This window comes from Aricia agestis, chromosome 7 (genome assembly GCF_905147365.1).
Source record: "Aricia agestis chromosome 7, ilAriAges1.1, whole genome shotgun sequence".
NCBI classification, from domain to species: Eukaryota; Metazoa; Arthropoda; class Insecta; order Lepidoptera; family Lycaenidae; genus Aricia; species Aricia agestis.
The window spans coordinates 18801578-18827294 of record NC_056412.1 but is presented as its reverse complement, the minus strand read 5'-3'; the positions used below and the strand labels follow the sequence as shown (position 1 = coordinate 18827294).

At 38.0% G+C, this 25717-nt stretch overlaps 1 protein-coding gene and 2 long non-coding RNA genes across 3 annotated transcripts; 1 reads left to right on the top strand and 2 right to left on the bottom strand.

Annotated features, from left to right (window-relative positions):
- Positions 1-4309: 4309 nt before the first annotated feature.
- LOC121728568 (integrin beta-1-like) lies at positions 4310-6723 on the bottom strand. Its single transcript, XM_042116744.1, has 5 exons — positions 6603-6723; positions 6153-6407; positions 5815-6066; positions 5373-5510; positions 4310-4835 (listed from the first exon to the last, which is right to left on the bottom strand). The coding sequence occupies exons 1-5, from the start codon at positions 6670-6672 to the stop codon at positions 4711-4713; spliced, it is 840 nt and encodes a 279-aa protein (XP_041972678.1). The 5' UTR covers positions 6673-6723; the 3' UTR covers positions 4310-4710.
- Positions 6724-12778: 6055 nt separating this feature from the next.
- Positions 12779-13615, top strand: LOC121728575. Its single transcript, XR_006035835.1, has 2 exons — positions 12779-13024; positions 13441-13615. It is a non-coding gene; the product is annotated as an uncharacterized LOC121728575 (long non-coding RNA).
- A 10454-nt stretch (positions 13616-24069) lies between these two features.
- LOC121728573 lies at positions 24070-25145 on the bottom strand. Its single transcript, XR_006035833.1, has 2 exons — positions 24985-25145; positions 24070-24312 (listed from the first exon to the last, which is right to left on the bottom strand). It is a non-coding gene; the product is annotated as an uncharacterized LOC121728573 (long non-coding RNA).
- Between the last annotated feature and the right edge of the window lie 572 nt (positions 25146-25717).

Here is a 25717-nt window from a genome sequence, read left to right as displayed (position 1 = left end):
TTAAAGAAGAGATAAAGACAAACTAGTTGGCTAAGACTCCAGGCATCGGAAGCATCACGTTAGGCACTACAATGTGTAAAGTCGAATCCAATACATTTTTGTTTTTTTTTTTAAATTACCGAATATATTTAAAATTTTGACCAAAGGCTCTGATTGTCGAATCCACTGATCACACATAACCGGGCAAGAAGGCGAAACTTCTTAAAACTTCTTAATTGAAATACCTTAATTTCAGGCCGAAGGTTGCAAGGACTTACGGTTCATTACGCTGTGAAAGTGTTAAGTTTCTTGTCGGTTCTTCTCGCTGGGTTAACTCCCGAACCTGCGGTGAACTTTATTGTAGACGTAAATTGAAAAAATATGAAAAATAATATCTTGATTTCAATTGCGTGAGACGTCATGCAAGTCTGTCGATTCAATACAAATTTAGAAATGCATCTACGCGTCGCGTTGCGGTCTGAATTGACCCTTAGTGTCGCGTCACTCCACTTCAGCGTAGTTTTTTTTTTATGAAATAAGGGGGCAAACGAGCAAACGGGTCACCTGATGGAAAGCAACTTCCGTCGCCCATGAACACTCGCAGCATTAGAAGAGCTGCAGGTGCGTTGCCGGCCTTTTAAGAGGTTAATAGGGTATTAAGGGGAGAGTAGGGATGGGAAGGGAATAGGGGAGGGTAGGGAAGCGAAAAGGGTAGGGGATTGGACCTCCGGTAAACTCACTCACTTGGCGAAATACAGCGCTAGCGCTGTTTCTTTGTAACGCCGTTTTTCTGTGATCACGTGGTATTTCTCCGGTCGAGCCGGCCCATTCGTGCCGAAGCATGGCTCTCCCACGTATCGCTTAGTGCGGTCTTGCCTTTAGACTTTTGTGCTGCGCTGAGCGTCGTCGCAAAGTGTGTGCGAACTTTAAGTCACATATTTTGTCGTAATTTAATCGTGCAGAAAGGCGCTAGGGTCGTCGTCTCCCTTCACTGCATTTATTCTCTTACTCTAGAGGATGCTAGAACATATAATTGGCGAGCGAGCACGCAAGGGGGATTCTGTAATTATGTAAGTTACATTACAGCTTAAAGGTAACGCAATAATAACTTAATTACTCGTTACCCGACTGCAAGGAGGAGAGTTGTGTTTTTCGAGTATGTAAATGGCGTATGTTGTAATTTATATTTTATATATGACACGATCTAAAGCCTAAATTACATTACAGAGTATTGGTATCATAGGACTTGTTCAAAAGAATGCTAAAAAGGCTATAGGCAACTGGCAAGTCAACGCATAACGCGTTGCCTATAGATTTCATAAGATCGCTTGGTTAAAATGGACGAGGAATACGGTGTACCAGTTTTTGGACTGTTTGGTTGGATGAGGCCTGAGCGGGGAGGGTGACACGCTAATTGATCAATGGAGTCGTTATTGGTGAATCGCTATTAGATGATGAGTGTTGACATGTTATTGGTAGATATTGAATACAAACGCCTATTGCCCAATCGTCATGAGATCTTAAAATTGTTAACTGCCTAAGCGAAATAAAGAAAAGAAATTTGAATATCCACAAAAAACCGTCATAATAGTAACCACGTGGACGTGGCGGGAATCAAAAAATAATGACGAAGACCCTTGCGAGACGTTTCTCACGGAGAATAGCGAGATGAAAGTCTTTATGGGTCGTAAATAGAAAATTACAGTTCGGTCCGAGTCAGGGTGGTCAGGGTCAGCTCGGAGTTAATATTGAAGTCGGTGACTCCGCAAGACGCCGCTTCATTAGGAAACGTTGGAAGAATGTTCGCAACATTGTTAAAACGATTGTGGTCAAGCCAAATATGCCTGTCATGATTTTGGTGGACTTGATTTTAGTAGAATACTTACACACGTATTAATAAAATTGGAACAAACATACCTATTATAATAGGTATGTTTGTTCCAGTTTTATTGCATTATTACTTGTACTAATATGTGGCATTATGGAATATTTTAGTTTTTTTATCCAAAAAAAGAACACCTAGGTACTTGAGAAATCATTTCGTCATAATTCTTTTATAAATAAATAAATTCTTTATTGAGAGCTTCTAAGGCCCAAATTGTTAGTAACAAATATCTTAAAAACTAGGTTAGTGGGTAGTATTTTATAAGTTTTGAGTGACATTTATTTTCTAACAATCTATCCAAATCTATTTTCTGGATGTTTGAACACAGCGGAAAATCTGGCCATTTTTTTGGGTTTTCGAACGTTCATATTATCTTATTTAATTGTCCCTATGTTTTCTTTTTCTTCATAATTAATTAAATAATATTAACTTCTTCATAATTTAATTAATTATGAAGAAAAAGAAAACATAGGGACATTGTATTAGTGGCCGTAGATATTCAGGAAAAAATTATAACTCTACTAGCATTATCCAGGGAGGAAACAGGGGACAACGTTTGTATGGAAAAAAGGGCGGTGACTCCTCTTAAGGTGACGTACCAAATTTTTCTCTACATCAAACTTACGTAACTAATGTAACCAATCAGGGGCCCTATTCATGTCGCTTCGATCGCCGGCTGCCATTCGCGGTTAGGGCCTGGTTACACCTATAACTGAATAGAGTGGCGAACAGTGCAAAAAGACAATTTGGTTGGCCGAGAGTCTCGCCACTCTACTTGGTCGGTGTAACAAGACCCTTAAGGATAGGTTAAACAGTACGCTGTACGAGCAACCGAAGTGACAGTAGGCAGCTACTGTGCCTGTGTACTCGCACGAGAGCAGCTCGACTCGCCTCTCTGGGTCACACGGCACACCATGCACGCTGCTGACTTCGCAGTAGACGGGCGATGAGTGTGAGAGGAGTGAATTAGCTTAGTCGAGTTGTATCTTTGATGGGGTAAGGCGAGTGGCGACTAAAAATCTTGTAGTAACACGCACTCGAGCAACTCAATGCACATGATTGTAACTCGTATGATGCGGTCACACAATGCAAGTAGCTGCACCTCAGTGACTGACTAGGCCATCTCGCATGTCAGCTCGCACGGTGTAACCCAGGCATGGCAGGCGCCCAGTGTTAGCCTGCGCTCGAAGCGACGTTCGATTCATGGGAATAGCCGCCCTCGACCTTGAACACACCGCTATATCTCGTCGAAGATACGGGCTTATTGATGTTATTACGGTCAAAGGCAAACCGAGCCAGCAGTATTTTTCAAAATACTTGAACCTACACCTAAATTCTTTATCGGTTATTGGTAGATACCAAATTATCTTGGGGCTAAAGTAACTTTTCTATTATAGAAATATTGGTTATGTATTTCTCTTCTTGTTAAGTATGTATATAGAAATAACTAGGGTGAAATGTGGCGGGCACATCAGTCTTGATCCTTAAGTTGCTATAATAATAATTATACTAGCTATTGGACCGAGCTTTGCTCGGTATTCGATAAAACATTAATAAAATGATATTTTCTAAAAATGATTCCTAGCTATATACTAAATTTCATGAAAATCGTTGGAGCCGATTCCGAGGTTCCAATTATACAGTGTGTAACAAAAATAAGTGATAATACTTTAGGGTGTGTACGTGTTCCTTGTAGAGAGTTCACCGTGAAAGTAGCAGCGCTAAAAGGCGAATTTTTTTTTTCACTTTTGTATGGGCAAGGGCCCGAGCGTCACGAGTTTCCCCATACAAAAGTGAAAAAAATGTTTGGTCTTTCAGCGCTGCCACTTTCACTGCTGCTGCCACTTATATATATATATATATATATATATATATATATATATATATATATATATATATATATATATATATATACAAGAATTGCTCGTTTAAAGATATAAGATTCTATTATGGGTAGTAACTCAAGTTGCATTCCATAATTATTTAGGGTGCGAAGTCAGAAATCAAAATTGTATTTGACAATATAAGCAATCCTCAAGTATGTTTGTCACTTCTTCTCATACTTTCTAGAAAGTGAAGTTTGAATTTAGAAACCAAATTATAATATTATGCAGCGATGAGTCTCATTGTTCGCGTTTCTCACTCAAACTTCGCTATCGTAATTAGGTGATTACCGAATGCAAAAAGTCTAACTGCCGCACTCATAGTGGAACATTAATTACTTAAATGTAATTAATTCAAAATTTTGACATAAGCCCCATACATTATCTGACAAACTCTCCATTAAATTGAAGGTTAATCGTAATTAAATGTCTCTGAGTACGGCGGTAAGTACTCTTATACTCAGCGATATAATAGCAAAACAAGGTTAGCAAGTCTAAAATTGGGAGGAAAGAAATAAACAAGCACTTAAATGAATAATTATATTCTATTTTATAAAAAAGATAAAAAAATGTTTATGTAGGTAGGTAATACTCAAAAATCAAAATCGATATCGACATCTAATGACAAAATCATCGTCACGATTACTTTAGTCACTGCACGTACTTTACACTTGGATAGAGACTAGAGTACATAATATTATCAGGAATGCCAAAAACAATAGCGTTAAGGTAGCATTGTGCACTTTTTTTGGGTTAAGTAAAAAAATATATTCACGTGACATAAGCGAATATAGAATATTATAATATTACTGCAATGTTTTAACGCTAAAGGCAACGCCAGCATAGCAAAAAGTTTTGTTCGACATAATATTTTGATTTTGGTTGGATTGTTTATTGTATGTGCTAGTTAAATGTATGTGCTCGGACCTTAGTGTAATATTCCCGCTTGTATTGGGACAGTATTTAGTAGCAAAAACATGTTTTTCCGAAACACCATCCACCGGTGTACCTAAAGCTACGACAGAAGTAGGTGCAGATAGTCTGGTTACATTGCTCCAATGGCAGCTTCTTGGCTTCCGCGGCGATATCTGTAACATGATAGTGGTAGCATAATGTAAACATCCTCTTAGTATTATGGACATTGAACATAATATTATAGTTAATGTACTAAGGCCAGGTGTAAAGTGGCTCTGAGAATTCTGGACTGATTTTCTACTTTAAAGTATCAGAAACCACTGATTTTTGATAAGAAATTCGTTGCCGTAAATGACAAACGGTGGTTGAGCGCGTGGTGCTCAAGCCGGGTGTCGCGAGTTCGAGTCCCGCTGACAGAACATAAAGTTTTCTAAGTCTCTGGGTCATGAATGTGTATTAAATAGGTTTATAGGCAAATTCTTGAATACATTTTATAGTTAATCGCCTAGTACATTTGCAAACATACAATTTGCCCCTACAGCAAGCCCCTGCATCGTATGGTCTATTATACACATAGTAGACCACACAGGCAGGGGCTCGCAAGATGTACGGTTCAACCGTGAATATCTGTAGCGAGGTCACGCCGCGAGGTTTTGAACAACACGAGAGCGCTAAGTTACATCGTCACTGGGATCAAGATACAGACATACCTTCACTGTTGTAGTTGGTGCATTCACAAACATTTCCTTCGCACGACCCGCGCTGAAAGCCCAACGCGCGACAAATTTTGTTGCAGTCGCCGTTGTTGCAGGCGCTGAGATCTAGCATGAAGCCGACGTCAGTTTCGGCTGAAATAAATATAGTCGGCTGAAAGAACATCAGTTATATCCGAAGTACGATCCAGTCATACTTCGGATATAATGTCATCCATTTTAATTTTTAATAATTTTTTTGTTGAAACTTTTTTTAAATTGTTGACGATAGGGTTTTTTTAAGAATTATATAAATTAGAAACATAGAACACAAAAATATTTTTCCAGCCCTGTTGCTTTACACTAATCCTCATACTAGGGACACATACAACATACATTATACTTCAGTATTGTCACTTAATTTTCTTACACTCTGTTTATTATTCGGGAAATCTAGTACCTGTTTTGCTCATGAAGTTATCACACTTGCAACGGTCGCCGACGCAAACGCCGCCGGTGAATCCCAGACGACGACATGTTTGTTCGCAGGCGCGGAGGTTGCAGTCTTTGAGAGTGTTGCTGACTTCGTGCGCGAAGTTGCTGCACTCACAGACGTTGCCGTCGCACGACCCGTGGTCGAAGCCCAATGCGCGACAAATTTTGATGCAGTCGCCGTTGTTACAAGAACTTAGTTCTAGAGAATGACTACAGTCTGTAAAAAAATGTAAATTTATTGGCTAATTGCATGTAAAATACAAAGATAAGCACGAATTATTAAAAGTTTCACATAGTGCTTACCTGTCGACTGCATGAAGTTGTCACACTCGCAACGGTCGCCGACGCAAACGCCGCCGGTGAATCCCAGTCGACGACATGTTTGTTCGCAGGCGCGGAGGTTGCAGTCTTTGAGAGTGTTGCTGACTTCGTGAGTGCACTCACAGACGTTGCCGTCGCATATCCCGCGTTTGAAGCCCAACGCGCGGCAGATTTTGATGCAATCACCGCTGTTACAGGAATTCAACTCCAAAGTGTAACTTACACCATTTTTAGAAGCTGAAAAAATATGTATTATTATAATTAGAAAATATTATATATTACGTCTTAAATATAATTCAGTTTCAGGATACATCCGACTTTATACGCAAAGTTATGAACAAAAACTTAGAGATTGGCAAATTAAATATACAGATTAGTGACCTACTTCAAAGTTTACAAAAAAAACTTTGAAAAAAAAAAATACATACTTACCAATCTCAGGAAGAATCGCCGCCGAAGTAACAGCAAAAGCCGCGAAGAGAGTAACAAGTTTGGTCAACATGTCTGTCCACTGTTGCTCGTAGTCCCTAACTGTGGTTCAAGTGGGTTCCGAGTCATAGTTTATTTCAAATTAGAACGGCCGTAGGGAATTTACCGGGTTCCGAGCCCATTGATATACCATGCATAATGACGTCGCATTACTTAGTGATCTCGTATCATCAGGATCTATCAAAATGTTCAAACAATTCTGGCATAATATTTTAAATTTAAAATTATATAATATAGAAAAGCTGGCAGTAAATTATCGAAACATTTACATTAAATATTAATAAATATTTTGTAGTCGCCAGAATATAAATTGTGCTGACTTAACATAGTTTTTTTTTTTTATCTATGGACGCTTCACACCACCTCAGTCTGGCCCCGTGGTAAGTACCTGAAGGACTTGTGTTACGGGTACCAGGCAACGGAAATATATTTAATACTTTTATACTATACATATATTTAAGATTTTTATTATATGATAAACATCCATGACCCAGGAACTTCGAAAACTTTTTGTTCCGTCGTCGGCGGGATTCGAACCCGCGACCCCCGGCTGAGCTACCAACGCACTCACCACTGAGCCACAGAGGTCGTCAAATCGAGATTTATTATGAGTGTCCTATTAAGCAAAATGTGTCCCCCCCCCCCCCCCTAACTTCTAAAGTAGGGATATGATAAGTCTAAAAAAATATATGATGTACATTACTATAAAAACTATCAACGAAAATTGGTTTGAACGAGATCTAGCAAGTAGTTTTTTATACGTCATAAATGGTAAACCTTAAACCAACAAACATTTTTTTTTATCTAACCTATGCGTGTGGGGTATCTATGGATAGCTTTTTAAAATCTTATTGAAGTTTCTAATATTTCTTTTTTCTAGCCTGAATAGTTTGCGAGAGAGACTCTTCCAAAGTGGTAAAATGTCCCCCCACTAACTTCTAAAGTAGGTCCCTACTTTAGAAGTTAGTGGTACCAACTACCAACGAAAATTGGTTCGAACGAGATCTAGCCAGTAGTTTTTTTTATACGTCATGGTAAACCTTAAATTAACTTTCATTAAATCAACTGAAATATAAAAATAAATCAAAAACCTTTTAATTTCATAAAAATAAACCTTATTGCTGCTGCGGAATCCTTCATGGGCGAGTCCAACTCGCACTTGGCCGGTTATATTGTTATACAAGTTTACGGGTGCCATGACGTCCCTACATAGTTAATATGAATGATACGTCAATGTAAACGTAATCGGTGACTCACTGTGTTAGAAAGAGGACACATAAATGCAGACGTAACATACTCTTTGACCAAATGGTATTTATTATTATATCCGATATAAATTCTTTGAATTTTAGGGCGCCATTCCTTACATGCGGATCATTACCCCGCGCGCGGTCCGCATGCGGGTGACAACATGATCCTGTCCGCGCGCGTGTTGCCCGATCCACACGCAGGCGATGATCCCCATGACAGGAAAAGTGCCCTTAGGGGCGTTAGGGCCTTGATTACATCTACCGAGTAGAGCAACGAGACAGTGCAAACAGAAAATTTGATTGGCCGAGAGCACTAGGTTCTAGGTCATCGCCACTCTACTTGGACCTTTTTTTTAAGTCGGGAAATGCCATTCTGCTACTAAAGCCAATGACGACCGCGCTATATTAAAGTGGATCCATTTATACACTCTTATAATATTTTCTGCCAGTTTTCGAAACTCTAAAGATTTTTATCTTCCGGACAATAGCCCCATACAAAAGCGCGGCGTTCTAAACTGATACCGGGTACCACTGGGATGTATTGTACGATGCAGTTCGAACGGATTATAGAGTTTTGACAAACGGACGCCAGAGTAAACAGAACTAACGAGTAGGCCAACTCAGAAGAGATCTCGAAATTTGTACGATTGACATAGTACGTCATAACTCATATCGGCCGGCGCGCGTCGGCGCCACGTACTAATGCGTTAGGGCCAGCGGGGCTAAAATGGTCGCTTTGTAGAATCATAATATGATTAATTTTCTTAAAATTGCAAAATGGTCACTCTGCTCGCAATCCATGTCTACAGATCGACAAGGCTTTATATGAACGTGGCGAAAAAAGGAACTAACGCTGCCATCATACAAAAATTTCATTTTATGACAGTTCTCCTTTACGTGCAGCGCCCCCGCTCACGTTCATAAAAAGCCTTGTCGATCTGTAGTAATTCGTAAGTAATTCGTACTAATTTGACATTTGTCAGTTTAACAGTTTTGAAAATTCATTTGCTGAATTGATTGACAGGAATTGCTAAATGCGACCATTTTAGTCCCGCAGGCCACAACATTGCAATGCGGCGTCGTATCGCAAAAACAACATCGCACAGAAAATATGTGATGCGATGTCGGAGCGCAAAATTTCATCGGAAGTCACTGTCGCACCAGTTCCACGATGCGTTCTGCGGCGTCGTAGATTTTTACGATGCGACGCCGCAACGCAGCGTTGTGGCCTGGCCTGGAACATGACGTTGTGACAGGTGGCGCCTAACTCACTATATTCGCCCGTTTGTTTAAAAAAATAAAAATAAAAAATGTTTTATTTCTGAGTAAATTTGAATCAAATTTTTTCAGAATGTCTACCTGATGCCTACCACCGGTTCGGGAACTACCCCGGCGAGAAGAACCGGCGTAAGAAACTCGCACGGGTTCCACTTTTTACTAAAAAAGTGAGAGAAAAATTATTCTTTTAAAATAAAGTTTACAATTTTGTAACTTAATATTAAAGTTTGAAGTCGAGTTTTTTTTTATTAAATAAGGGTCAAACGAGCAAAACGGGTCACCTGATAGAAAGCATTTTCCGTCGCCCATGGACACTCGCATCATCAGAAGAGCTGCAGGTGCGTTGCCAGCCTTTTAAGAGGGAATAGGGTAATAGGGGAGGGTAGGGATGGGAAGGGAATAGGTAAGGGGATTGGGCCTCCATTAAACTCACTCACTCGGCGAAACACAGAGCTAGCGCTGTTTCACGCCGGTTTTCTGTGAGCCCGTGGTATTTCTCCGGTCAAGCCGGCCCATTCGTGCCGAAGCATGGCTCTCCCACGTCAAAAAAGTAGAGGTACTTAATTCTGCCTACTCTGCCGACGCGTTTGGTTCGATATTTACGTGTGAATAAAATTTTACCCTTTTATTACACCAGTGTTTTTCAACCTGTGCGTCGCGAACTCTCAGAAGGTTGCGAAGCTTCTCTAGGGTCACCAGAGGTCGAGAGAAGTATTTCAGTAAAAAAAATAAAGAAAAAATAGTGTCATAAACGCATAAATCATAATATTATTATGTAGGAGATTTTTGAACAAGCATAATATTAAATTAATAAAATAAATATTTAAAATATTTTTTCATACCAGTCGCATTATGAAAAAGGTTACAATTATTGTATTTCGAAACTTATCGAAATTAATTTACACATCGAAACTTTATTATTTAAAATCACGACCTGCATTTTGCTATTCAGAGAAGGGAGTTATATCGACAAAAGGGTTTATTTAGTTAATTATTATTGACTTTCCATAAGTCATTAGTCATTACTCAATATTATTGACTCGTTAGCTCATCGACATTAGTGATGTAGCCCGGGGCTGCTATCAAATGTCCAATATCGGCTTACATGCTAATGCCTCGTAAATCTTTTATTGATTAGCTGTATCCTCTGTTATTGTTTGTGGGAAAGGAAAACATTGTGAGGAAACCCGCACATGGTTGTGTTTAAAGTTAAATAATTCCTCTGGACTAGGCCGACACACATTTTATTTTTGAACTATCCTCATTACCTTGATGAATGGCAGTCTCCCACTGTGTATTTGTCGTGTTTCTGCCACGCACAGTGAAACTGTGCACTGTAGAACGAACTGGCAGTATTTCGGGACCATCACGCGACCTGCAAATCTTCAAGAAGAGAGCATATTATTAATAATCTTAAAAGACCCGCAATACACGTTTGCCTCCAGTTTTATATAAAAAACACATTCAAAATGGTCCTGACTTTTACAGTAATATAACAAGCTTTTATTTAGTTTTACCTGTCCTGTTATCTGTCCGTCTGTAATAAAAACATAATATAAGTTAAATTTGTTCTCTTTCCCGGTTTCCGACTGAGCTGAACTTTTGCACGAATATGCAAATCTCGTGACAATGCAATGATGACGTGTAGCTGACGTGATGACGGAATTGGATGGTGGACACGTGCGATCCATAAAAAAGATTAGCACTGGTTTCAGGAACTTCAACCTCAACATAGGTTACACGATCAGTATGGCATCAGTTCAGTCCATCAGTCTGAGACGGACGCCAAAAGAAGAAACCGGAAAGTACGCAATAAAACAATGATTAGTCCGTCAATCTAACGGGTTACGCCATCATTCTGCCGTCAGTCTGGACCAGATTGATGGAGTGGATGCCAGACTGACCATTGACCGTGTACGGTGTAACCTATGTCTAAGTTGTCGTCTTCGTCTTCGGCGCTGGAGGACTGAGGAGTCATTAATTGCTTTTCAGTCATTTTAATAGTAGGTACAGTGCTCCCAAAGTGATATTGCGCATAGAAATTTTCGTAATTTCCCGACAACGGTCGTATTTCCCGAGTGTTGGAAGACGTCGCTGCAAGCGCTGTTTTATACAACTTTAAGAAAAACAGCGCTTTGCAGCGACGTAGAGGCGCCTGACGTTGCTTGGACGTTACCATGGTAACGCCATGATGGCTTCCCGGTGAGTTATAGCTTATGGCACTTATTGACGGATTTCTATTTCCTTTGAACAAGGTGCAAAATGCAAGTTTCATAGATTCGGGTGTTTTCGTAATTATGATAATTAGAATTTACGAAGATTTTCATGCGCATTATTAATTTGGGAGTACTTGATTCCGCATTTAACTAAAAACTCAGTGCAGACTCAACGAGATAGGACTATATTAGAGGTAGACAATATATATAAATACCAAGATAATATTTAATTACTTCTTTCTATTCATGACGAAATTATGGAGACATTTAAGGCGGGAATTAACATCGCTAAGGAGAATTGATTCGATTCATCGGGGATTATCTCCTTACGAACAAACAGTGACGTTATCTCCGTATCTCACTCACGAAACAGGAATGACGACGTATTACAGACAACGCACAATTTTAAGACCGCTCTGCAAAAATGTAAGACGAAGAAGGTCGCAATTGTTTTGAAATTGTTTTTATATAAGATCTAATGGGAACCCTTTGCTTTTTTGGGAAGAAATAGAGAGTTTTTGTGAGTTCCAATCTTAACCTGCCACCAACTTCAATGAAGAATTAGTATTCAGAGTACAAAACCTACAGGTGAGCCTTTTCCTTTATTTTATTTCTTTTTTTATTTTATGGTGAAAATATGAAGTTAAGAAGCCAAGATCATGAGATCTTGGCTTTTTTAACGAATTTGCGGTTAACAACTTGTAGTATATTTTAGGATCTGGGATCAACCTGTATATATAAACATGGCACTGGCATGTCGTCAAGGTTTAACAAGTGTTGAAGTGTTATCTACGGTATAATATTTGCAATTCGCAAGAAATCACTTCGTTTTATCACGCTCAACACTACCCGTGAAATCTATATATATAAAACTCAAAGGTGACTGACTGATTGACATAGTGATCTATCAACGCACAGCCCAAACCATTGGACGGATCGGGCTGAAATTGCGCATGCAGGTAGATGTTATGACGTAGGCATCCACTAAGAAAGGATTTTGATAAATTCCAATCCCAAGGAGTTCAAATAGGGGATGAAAGTTTGTATATAATAATACTTCTTAACGCGAGCGAAGCCGCGGGCAAAAGCTCGTACAAATATAAAAAGAAAACGTTTGATTATTTGTTTAGAAATTACAGGAGTGATTTTTATGAAATTTGGTACGTAACATAACAGCAGAGCTCTTGGAAGTACAAGGATACTTTTTACTACTGAAAATGTTAAAAATTTTGCAACTAAAACCTGGAATAATAATATGGTTTATACCTGACACCAGAAAAAACATTTTAAAAACATCACACAAATTTTGCCATATTTTATTTTTTCTTTTTTTTTTCGGAGTTCCTACAGAAATAAGCGTATCGGCGATCCAAAAAGAAGTAACGGACAGACACATATTCGCATAGGTACTTATTATATTAAGTTTAAATACTGAACCATCCTGTAGCGTATGTTGTTATGGTTTAGTAATAATTTTATCTACAGTCTATAACTGTATGTATGTATTATTTGCTGTTCACAAGAATTCCCACATTTGATCACAAGTGTTTCTTTGTTAAAATGTTTAACAAAGGCGGTGTAGTGTTAATATTCGCTATCATCATTTTCATTGGATGTACAGGTATTTTGGTATATTATTATTGTCATATTATTCTCCTTACTAATAAAATTAATACACAGCGATTTACTAAATAAAGTCTGCTTGTCTATTGCTACAAAGGAAAAGGAAAAGCAGACAAAGACAGCGGACCCAGAATAGTTTTAAGCTGTTTAAATGTTTCCATTAAGGAGGAGGTATATTTTAAGACTTTGTTGGAGGTATATTTTAAAACAAAGTCTTAAATATACCTCCTCCTTAATGGAAACATTTAAACAGCTTATAACTATTTTAGGTTCGCTGTCTTTGTCTGCTTTTCCTTTTCCTTTGCGCTAAAAAATTGTAATTTGCAATGCTTAAAAATGCAGCAACCGCATCTCGACTGCAAGATGCCGTCTGTGGCCGGCCTAATATTTAAGTTTAACTGTTTTCTCTTCTAGAGGTACACAGCGCGACCATAGACCAGAACACCTGTAGGATGGACTGCGACGCGGTGTGCCAAGGGAAAGGTGTCGCCTCGGGGAAGTGTGTTCATGGGTCATGCCACTGCGCAGGAGGTGGGTCTGAACCGTGAAATATAAATTAAATTGCGTTCATAAATAAATGTGTGTTATAATTTAATTTTTTTTTATTTAATCTAATTGGTTTATTTGTTGATGACGCCCGCTTTTCCATTGCGCCAAAATTCGCGCGGGAATTTTCCGAGATAAAAAGTATCCTATGTCTTTTTCCGGAACTCAAAGTATCTCCATACAAAATTTCAGCAAAATCGGTTTAGCGGTTTGGGCTTGAAGAGGTAACAGACAGTCGGACAGACAGACACACTTTCGCATTTATAATATTAGTAGGTATGGATATGGATGGAAAAGGCCTGTTTAACCACTTCCTGATAAGTGCCTGATAGGCTATCCACATTTTATCTGACAGATACTCCATAAGTACTCTATCTGTTAGGTAAGTTTTTTTTTAATGAAATAAGGGGGCAAACGAGCAAACGGGTCACCTGATGGAAAGCAACTTCCGTCGCCCATGGACACTCGCAGCATCAGAAGAGCTGCAGGTGCGTTGCCGGCCTTTTAAGAGGGAATCGGGTAATAGGGGAGGGTAGGGAAGGGACGGGAAGGGAATAGGGGAGGGTAGGGAAGGGAAAGGGTAGGGGATTGGGCCTCCGGTAAACTCACTCACTCGGCGAAACACAGCGCAAGCGCTGTTTTACGCCGGTTTTCTGTGAGAACGTGGTATTTCTCCGGTCGAGCCGGCCCATTCGTGCCGAAGCATGGCTCTCCCACGTTTAAAAGTTGTGGATAGCCTATCCGGAACTTATCAGGAAGTAGTGAAACTTAATAAATTATTATGTTTTATTTCAAGTTTTTTTCCTACTTGCGGCAGAAGCATGTATGTTTTATTTGTCACTTAATACACAATAAGCGCACAACATTTTAACAAAATCGATCTAGCTACAGGTAACAGGTAAGAAACACGTTACACATTATGAAAAACATATATTTTTTTTTAATTCTCTTCTCTTCTTTGTCGTTTTCTTTATTACCGAAGGTCGCGCCTGGAAAAGTTCTCCTCTGCTTTAGTTGTTAAGCATTTTGTTCGATCTTCTGCTTCTCTAAGAGCGGCTGTTATTTTCAGTCCAGTGAGTGTCGTAATTTGTATTTTTTTTTAATTAAATTGAATAATTTTAACAAGTCAGAAGCCATAGGTACGTATAATATACACGTCATAATAATGTTGTCCTTGAAATATTTTACATATAATGGCGAGCATGTTGTTGGTGCGATAACCCTCCGCACGTAGGGTTGCCACTTGCCAGGTCGTCAAACCGAAAAACCGGACGAATTAGCTTAGCTATTACTAACAGGTCTCGGAATATTGATATCGATATTTACACTTAAATTTTTTCTGTTGCATAGGATGTAGAATCTTTATATTAGTAGGATTTTTATATAAATAATAAGTGTTGCAAAAGTCAGATTCCCTATAATTTTGACCGGACACACCATTAAATCTAGACAGTAAGGCTTTATCCGGACTCCTACCCGCAAGTATGTGGGTCACTGCAGCGTCCGAAGATGGTGGTGGAAGCAGCCCCTACCCACTCGGCGGGATTGCGTGAGCCTACAACGCGACTCCGCGGCCGTTTATCGGGACGCCTGGCAAGTGTCAACCCTAGTCGCACGCAATCAACTCAAATTTACATGCCCGATATGATCGCTGAGTTTCAGTAAACATTTGTTTACTGGTTTAAGCTAAGGTATGTTTGACATTTTCGACTTTAATCTGTAGTTTCAAATATGTAGTATCGATTTTAGTCATTGCATTTGATAATTTTGATTGCGAAGTTAGATATCAATCACATTTACTTAAAAACTCGATACAGAACTCTAATAAATGACAGACACACATACACTTCAAAATTATAGCATCCTTCTTTTTTGCTGCGGGGTTTAAAAAGTATTATTAGACTTAACGCCAGGGTATTTTGAAAGTAGTTTATCTATTCACAAGCTCTTTACTGAAAAATGTACTAATCAGCAATATTATTGATAAGATAAACTCCGGTCAAAAACCTTAGAAACTGGCGTGCTTGATGACTATGCCAAGTCCCATTTATGTATTTTATAATATTTCTAACTTCGCTTTAGACTTTATCGAATGCGGCTGGACAACATGGTCAAGCCGCATTGAATGTGTAGTAGTAAAAACGAACAATAATTTTTTAAAATAGTATAAGTATATTAAATATTAATAAAAATGCTGTAGTCCTACTACTACCTTTAGAGTCTGTGAATATACATTTGTTCCCTTGTTCTTTCAGGGTATTAATCTTTCAGGATATGATCGTTTATTTCTCGTGTGGTCTATACACATAGCACAATCGTTACTCGTACCAAAATAATATCATCAAAATTCTGAATCACTCATGAATTACGACAATCATGATCCATTAAACTTTACGATACGATTTGAAACTGGAATTGTCAAAACAAATGACAATCACGCGGACAATCAAGCGTACGAAACCGCCAAAACTTTTTGCGTACGTGTCCATTTTAAAAGTAGGTATAATCGACAAAACAACACGACTGAAAAGTTTGAGCGTGCGAATCGTGGATCGTAAAATAAAAAAGATAACAATAAAATATCTTTTTATTCAAAATGGGTATCATGATACACTTTTTGAAAGTCGAACGAAGAAACTACGTTGCCTACCACCGGTTCGGGAAATACCCCGTGTTTGTGATTTCAGTCATTTGAAGTTTTTGATACGTTTCAGGCTCTTAATAAATCTTAATTAAGTTAGGTACTGAAAACTATAGAGAAAACTGCACTGTTAGTCAGGGTTCCCTAAAACAATTTTTTGTTGATTACTATCAAGCTAATATTTTGTGAGTATCTGCATTACGATAATACAAACAACAATTTTATCTGCGAAAAATCATGGAAATGGTACTCGTAGCTAATAGTTTTAGTCTGAAGCTATGTATTCATAAAAAATTTGCTTGATAGTTATCAAAAAAAAAAATGTTCTAGGGACTGAACCCTGACTAATGACTATATGTATTTTGTTGACAATTTTTTCTACCTATTGCCTCGTCTTCTATGGTATCTCACTATAGAATACGTTTTGAAAAAATCTATACGGTCGAATTGAAAATCATCATCCGTTTTGGAAGTCGGTTAAAAAACTAATCATCTTTTTTGGATAGAAACGTATCGCAACGTTAGCTTCTGTAAAAGCAATTACGTTTTAAGACTAGATTTAGGAAAAGTTTTATTGAAGTACAGGGATTTTTATCAATAATAGTAATCCTTTAAAGCTCCTTAATTGTTTTAAGGACTAAAGTAGATTTAGTGGGATTTGATAAGAATTTATAAGTTAAATGTTTCATTTTGCTCTATCAAAATGTAGAGATGAAAATTATTTAGCAATAAGTTCGTTTATTTAAACACCCCAAAATTAAAATTCGCTTCTAGCCATTCATCCCACTGGGACGAACATTTATGGGACGAAAGACTCATGTAGAGTAGTAGCTAGGTACTGTAAAATTATAAGCGCTGAAAGAGTAATGGAGCTTATAATATTAGTGTGTACACTTTTTATTTATTTTTACATGTTTTTCAATAAAATCCAAACGATGTATTAAATTTAAATAAACAAAGAGTTTGGACAGGAGCGGCGTCGAGGGAGTAATCAACTGAACGTGTTCCATATTTTGTTTGAGCTTCACACTGTGTGGGGTGATTGGTTGTTGAGACTAGGTATAATTATCCTTACTAACATTATAAATGTAAAAGTGTGTCTGTTTGTCTGTCTGTGTGTTACCTCTTCACGCCCAAGCCGCTGAACCGATTTTGCTGAAATTCAGTATGGAAATACTTTGAGTCCCGGAAAAGGACATATGATACTTTTATCCTAGAAAAATGTACGAATCCACGTGATAAACAAATTAGCGGTATTACCGCTTCAAGCTATAGTTATGTAAATGCCCCGTTTCTGAGGTTTTGACCGAGGTTTATCTATTCATTAGCACTGTTGATTGGCTAGTTTAAGTGTCAAAAAACTAACTGGGAAATTGACAGAGGCAGGTGGCAGACTTTCTTTAAAATTCTTAGGCTGACTGGTAGTTAAAATTACACAAAGGTCGAAAACAAAAAAAAGATAATATTTTATTTCAAGCACTGACAGCCATTGATGGTGCAGATACCACCCCTGCTGTACCCCCGCTGCTTGCAGCTCGGTATACACTCGAAGAACACGCATCCTTTGGGTGGCTTCACCATAATCTGCGCCGGCTTCACTATCTGTCGCCTCTGTATGCTGTGGATGGGGCCTGAAAAAAATAATGTCATAAGTATAGATGGGAGACGTGGTCAAAAATAAAACTAGCGACGATTTCATACAACGAGTTGCGATCTCGGGCTGGGTGATAAATAAGGATTTCTGGGTGATCCGTATCCGTATCCGTATGATAACTAGCAAAAATTAGTCTATGTCCTTTCCCGTAGTCTACTCTATCTCTGTGCCATATTATTACATAAAATCGGTCAAGTGGAAGCGCGGTAAAAGTCAGTTTAAAGATATTGTTATAACTTGTACTATTATTATCTATTCTGTGGTTACAGTCAGATTGCATTCGATCTAATTAGAAAACGAGCACAACGCTATTGGTAACTTCGCTATTTAAATTTTCGAATGCAACTTTGCTACGTGCTCTAGACTACATTCAGTCTAACTTCGCAATGTTTTCGTCGCAAAATACATAGTAATATGACCTTGTTTTTAATTTAAGTCAAACAGCGATAAGAGCCATTTGGAAAGTCTACAATAATATTGTTATTAGTTATTTTTAGTACTGATAAATATATTATAATATAATCAATTTCAAAATAATTTATATCATGTTTATTTTTATACAATAAACTGATAATTAATATAATTATCAGTTTACTGTCTAAAATACCTCAACTGATTATTTGGTCTATTGAAAAAATATTTCAAAAACAAATCTTACTGATAAAGTCGTCATTTTCTTAGTTGTGCGCAAAGACAACAGTCGTTGTTAAGATAACAGCAAAAACAAGGTGTGCCTTCATTGTAGCTATAGACAAGATTCTGCAAAACTACCGCATCTGCAAACTTATTTATACAGGGAAGTTGGAACATTCCCGTATGTACTAAAATTCTTTTATGCAATGCTGGTGCATATTCATAACAACATTACGAGATAAACAGAAACACGCAATGTATGCCAACAACGTGGTAAAGTCCCGAACGGGGAAGTACCCTGCGTAACACCCGTATATAATAAAATGATTTAATACATTGCTGGTCATTGGCATTGCATATCTTCATCCATATCGCGAGGTATACTTTAAGTCGGCAATGTATGTCGATGGATTACTATACCGCGACAATGATCGCGGTAAAGTCCCGAGGGGAATACCCCGCGATTAGAAAGTATATTTGCGCAGCAATTTATTTGTTGTCTTTAGATACCAGTTAGCGTTGCCAGACCGGATAAAACCGGACTGGCGAGAGATCAGACGCAGGACCGACTTTACATGCCCGGTGATGGATCATCTTGTCTGACTTTCTCAACCAATTTTTAAACCTATACGGTCTTAACACAAAAAACTAAACATCTATTGAACAGTTGTTTTGAGACCATTTTGTACTGAATTTTTCTCTAATCAACTGTTCAACAAGTGTTTAAATCTTTTGTATTAAGACCGATATTATCTATGAATAAAATATGGACGCTTCACACCACATCGGTCCCGTGGTAAGTACCTAAAGGACTTGGCGTTACGAGTATCAGACAAAGAAAATATATTTTACATATTTAAGATTTTATTATATTATACTTACACACATTTAATACACTTCCGTGACCCAGGAAACATCGAAATCTTTTTTGTTTAGTCGGAGGGATTCGAACCCGCGACCCCGGCTTAAGCTACCACACGCTCAAACAGAGATCGTCAATTTGGAAGCAACATTCTTCAACGCGGGAATCAAACTCACGACTTACGACGAGAGGCGCGTTTTGAATCAATGAGGCACGAAGGTGTTAGAACCGTTAGATAAGATTAGCCGACAGTGTTCTTGTTTACCCACGTTCGTCTTTTGTTAGACGAAGTGCGTTACCGTAATTAATGGTTTAACTTTGGGATGTTTTCCTCCTATGACTTATGTTGGCGATAGTCAAGGTTTAAGTGGGATTTGTACGTTTGTACGTACGATGGAAATGTTCAGCATTAAAAAGTTTTAATCTATATTTTGCTACGCTGCAGTTTGGTTAAAATTTGGTTATGAAAATGTCGTTTAATACCATAAAAATGTTGCTAAAGGCTTGATTATAATTTTGGTGTTTGAAATAAGATCGAAAGAGAAAGCCGTATTGATGTTCGATTAAATTACAATGTCGGGGATGTTGTATGCTGATGTGAATTCTTTTTTTTAGCACCTCGTTCTATATTTAAAATTCGTTCTATCGTGACACACATTCAAATCAATTCGATGCATAAATACCTAAACGACAGCGCGGGAATATTTAAATTATATTAAAATCTCTCCCTCTAATTCCGCTTACCGCTGAATAAACACAAATAAAAACGGGATTTTGTTATGTTTATTGGCAGATTAACGATTATTGGAAACGTCAGTTGTGGCGGGAAGTGTCGTAAGTCGTAACTCAGGCCCGAGACGAAAGAAGGATAAAACATGGAATGAAACAAAAACCCGAGTGAAAGAAAGAGATTTTTTTTCGAATTAAAGTCATCATGTCATTTTATGTGGGAGAGCCATGCTTCGGCACGAATAGGCTGGCTCGACCGGAGAAATACCACGTTCTCACAGAAAACCGGCGTGAAACAGCGCTTGCGCTGTGTTTCGCCGAGTGAGTGAGTTTACCGGAGGCCCAATCCCCTACCCTATACCCTTCCCTGCCCTCCCCTATTCCCTTCCCTACTTTCCCCTATTCCCTTCCCTTCCCTACCCTCCCCTATTACCCTATTCCCTCTTAAAAGGCCAGCAATGCACTTGCAGCTCTTCTGGTGCTGCGATTGTCCATGGGCGACGGATGTTGCTTTCCATCAGGTCACCCGTTTACTCGTTTGCCCCGGTATTTCATTAAAAAAAAAAATCATACTAAAAAGATGTGTAGCTGCCATGTAGCTGCAGTGTAGTGGCGCCTCCGTGGTCTAGTGGTATAGAGTGCGGCTCTTGACTCGGAGGTCGTGGGTTCGATTCCCGCGTTGGAAACATATTGTTATTTCCAAGTTTGGTTAGGACAATGCAGGCTGATCACCTGATTGTTTGACAAGTAAGATGATCCATGCGTCGGATGGGCATGTAAAAAGTCGGTCCTACACCTGATCTCTCGCCAGTCGTGTCGTTATGAAAGTAAAGGAATAGAGAGTGTTCTTGTGTACTGCGCACACACTTGGGCACTATAAAAATTACTCCTGCGTAGCTGGCCTGGTTTCAATGAAACCGGCCACCGTCACCGAAACCGGTGTGGGAGCTATTATTATTGTAGTGGCGCCTAGTACGAACTCATCTTATTAGTTTGTATGCTTTAATTTACTCTGTGCCCAACAATGACAGCCTGGCAAACGTCAATATGCTGATTTTGACCAACATTCTTCACAAAGAATACGTAATGTTGGAAAGATTTAATGGATTTTAAATAGAAAACGCTTTTTATTCTAGATATTCATAATTGTTTCCCTCGGCTTTATTTATTCGTAACATCTTGTCTTTAAGATTTCTTTGTTCCATTTGTTTCTGTTTACGAACTGGGAGAGAATTTTTTTCATTTTGTATGGGAGTTTAAATTTATTTTATTTTATTTCGAAAATAATTTTTTTAACTACGTTGCGCATTTTTTGGGGGATGGGTAAATGTTGAACTCGCGTCAGGACGACAATAGACCACTGGCGCGGTATACTAGAGGAAGAACATCCTTCTCTCCTTTCTTATTTAGTATAATACTTTTGCAGTACGGCACTCCCGAAGTCCGGCAACTTTAACAGTTATACATTCTTCATTCGACCAGACCAAAGGTTGATTCTTGTTGGTTTCAATGACTAATTCGTATTTATTTTGTATTTACTCACACTAATAAACGCGACGCTAGCTGACCTGCCCTACTAGATAAGTGGCAAGCGATTATCGTAAACGCCAACAAAATGTATGCGATTTGACATAAGTTATCGCTTTGCTAGCGAATACTAATGTCAAATCACATACACTTCGTGGCGTTGGCGTTTACGATAATCGCTTGACCGATTGCCCAGCATATTTTCTAAGCTAACAATTCGGAATTTCGATTACAACATTTTTCCAAGGCGGGAATGGAACCCACGAACTCCGAGTCACGGTCCAAACCACTGGACCACGGAGGCGTTGATGTCGAGACAAATTAGTATGAAGGGAGAACCGCCTACATTCTGCCTACGTCTTAACAAGTTTGTAACGTCCTGAGTGGGCAGTGAGATATTCTAATATAGTAACTTTAGCTTTGGCTGTCGGTCGGGCCTTGTAATTAAATTTAATTGTAGACATCTTTTAAAAATATTTTCCCCCCGAAGAAAAAAGAGGGGTGTAAGAAGTTTGACGTGTCTGTCTATTGTTTGTCTGTCCGTGGTATCTTGGTGGCATCCTAGCACATTTTGATACCGTTTAAATCTGACTAGAGTTTTGTGTCAGGTGTTTTTTTATTCTTAATAATCTGAACGTCGCTTTCGCTAAACAATAGCATACAATTAAGATATAGTTTTGATAATTTTCTCATAAAATGTCCAAGTAACATTGACGTCCCCCTTTTTTTATAAAATTAAGGGGCAAACGAGTACACGGGTAACTTGATGATAAGCAACTACCGTTGCCCATGGACACTAGCAACATAAGAAGAGTTGCAGGTGCTTTGCCGGCTTTTTAAGAAGGAATACGCGCTTTTCTCGAAGGTCCTGATTGGTCAAACCACCGAAACTTTTTGTATGAAGTATGCTGTAGATATGCGTAAGTATTTAAATAATCAATCAGTTTGTTCAGCATTTATTTTCTTCCACAAAAAAACGGCCAGCTTAATATTATGAGACGTAGGTGGGCCCATAACAGACTAAAACTATTTACAGAATATATTTTATTTATTTACGAGACAATTTTTTTAAGGTTTCAATGTAAATAGTTATGTCCTGCATCGAGTCTCAGTCCATTGAAAATAGTTACTTTTTGTAATTGAAGGATCGAGTAAATAAAACATTTTAATTAAAACGTGACGGATTTGAGTTGTTAGTAATAATATAATTAATAAATCTGTAATTAGATTCGGCTGTTTAAATCTAACATTAGTAAAACTTCGTTTTGGTTTCGATGTAGTATTGTGTTATTGTTACAAAATTACAAAATATTATTACCTACATAACATCGTAAAATAAACGAGCCAAAATTAACTGCATTCGTTTGTAAAAAGGAAACTGTCATTTGACGTATGTTTAAACTTTAGCGGATTGTAATTTAAATCAACATTTAGTGGAAGTATCAATAGTCTTCTTTATTTGATAATTATAATAGTGGCTTGGCAATGAGCACTTGAGAAATAATCAGCAACTAATTGGATTTATTGAGTTCTATAACTTCCATCGATCACATGCGCCGTTACATACTTAAAAATATTTTACGCTTACCGTCTGTACAAGTATCAACTACTCCAAATATTATGCAGTTTATTATATTTATTTTTCTTGTGTTCATTGCCAAGTCGAAGAAAACAATTCGTATAATGTATGTTATTATCACTGAATGTTGATTTAAATCACAAAGTAAGTTGTAGGCTTGGCTTGAATGGGATCTGAAAACTTTTTAAAATAGAAATATTGCATGGATAGGCTTTGGCTCCCTTTTACATTTCATGTTTTTGGTGGGCTTAAACCATAAAGTTAATATACCTAGCGGAATAGAGAAACAAAGGCCTGAGCAAGAGAGATGTCACTATCAGTAACACTGCGTGATAAAAAGAGACGTGTGATACATGACAGCAGCACTCTTTTTTTGACGTCTAGTCGGCACGTGCCGCACGTTGACAATTTAATCTCATAGAATTCATGTTCAATCATGCTTGTGTAAGTGTATAGACGTACACATATTTTTCACACAGATGAAAACCAATTTCGGTTTCGTTTGACAGCTCGAGATTGTTGCTCTATTCCGCTAGGTATATTAACTTTATGGTTTAAACTTTAGCGAATATGAGTATACTTATATTGTTAATACGAGGTGTAACATAAACAAGTAATAATAATTTAAGATATGTATGTGTCCCTTGTATTGTCTTTGTGAAGTAGCAGCGCTATCAGAGTTACTTTTATGTGTTTATTGTTTACGAGCTAATGCAGATTAGTCGTAAAATCGTAATGAAACTATTTTTTTGCAACTGAAAAAATCTCCACTCCAAATGTCCTCAAAATTGTTTCAACAATTTAGGCGTGAATAGGTAATAGACAGACACACTTTCGCATTTCTAACATTAATTGTATGAATAAAAGTACAGTCAATTTTTACTTTTTTTATTTACTTCTGAAAAGTTCTACAATCTAGACCTAGAGTGTTCTTTAGCAGTTGATGGTTCATCGTCTGTAACAGGCACAACCGCTGGCGCTGCACCAGCCTCCCCCTTGGTAACCCTTGGCTCGGCAGCTTCGGATGCACTCGTAGAAGATGCACGGTGGAGGAGTAGGCTTCGTCGGGAAGAGGATGGAACTGGACAACTGTCTCTTCTGTAGTCTGTGAGTGTCTGAAAGAGATGAACAGAAATAAAATTAGTATAGGCACAAGTTTCAAATAACTTACTTAATGTAAATAATATGGAGTTGTGTACCAATAAAGTATCACCAATTCACCATCTAATCGCGATCTGTACCATTATCAACCTGTCTGTGACTGATATAGCAAAAGCGTGTCCTCTGTTTGACTATGTTATAAAGTACAAATATTTTAGGGACTTCTAAACGGCTTTTGATGTTTTTTGACACAAGCTTATCTATTTAACAGCGCGGCGTTATTGATTGGTTAAATTTTTTAAACCAAAGCCAATTCTGTACTTTGAGCCAATATAAATGACTTTATTATTATCTATTATTATTATATTTATACAGTAGCTTTATAATTTCGATAAACTCGGGTCAAAAACCTTTATAACCGGTTATTAACAGTAATCTTACTTAATATTATAGAATATGCGAATAAGTGTGTCTGTCTGTTACCTCTTTACGAGGGCTGAACCGATTTAGATGAAATTTTGTATGGAGATATTATTATGTACTTTGAAAGAAGGGCAAACACATAGGATAGTTTTCGTTACGGAAAAATTTACAGTTTCCGTGCGACAAGTGATTTTGTTCGCAACAGGATTACTTCCTAGTAATCGGGAAATGGAAAAAGTCCAGTTAAAATATAGTTTACTTACTTTCTGAATCGTCACCCTGCACTAGTACTAAAACTACCAAGAGAGCAGCAATAACCAAGAACGACTTCATACTGCTATGTTAGTGTATCAACTGGCTAAGGAACACAGAATCACTATATTTATACCCGCACAATGCACATACGGGTTTCTTAATGGATTTGCACAAAGATACACAGTAAAGATGGAATGTATGAGTCATTGGTTGGAGGGAATACCCTGTCCAGTTCAAACTGTTATCTTAACAATTTATCCTTGACTTGTAACTAGATGATGCCGCCATCTTGTCGCAGATATTAGTTTATCACGTGAAAACCGTAAAAAAATTGGCAAAAAAATATGTTTAAGGCTTCGCCCGCGTAAATTAGATATTTCACAGACAAATTAGTCCACGAAAAATAGCCTATGATCTTTTACGTGGTCTACTTCTTATCTGTGCCAAATAACAGAAAACTGCTCCAGTAGTTCGTGAGATAAGCACTTTCAAATAATTTCCCTCGCTTTTTCCACATTTTCCTCTATTTCTTCGCTCCTATCAGTTTTAGCGTGATAAAATATAGCTTATATCCTTCCTCAATACATGGGCTATATAACACTGTAAGAATTTTTCAAATCGGACCTGAAGCGATAGAGCAGAGTGGACAGGTAGACAGATTTTAGTGTTTACAATATCAGTAATCCACACTAATATCCATACTTTCATATTATAAATGCGAAAGTGTGTCTGTCTGTCTGT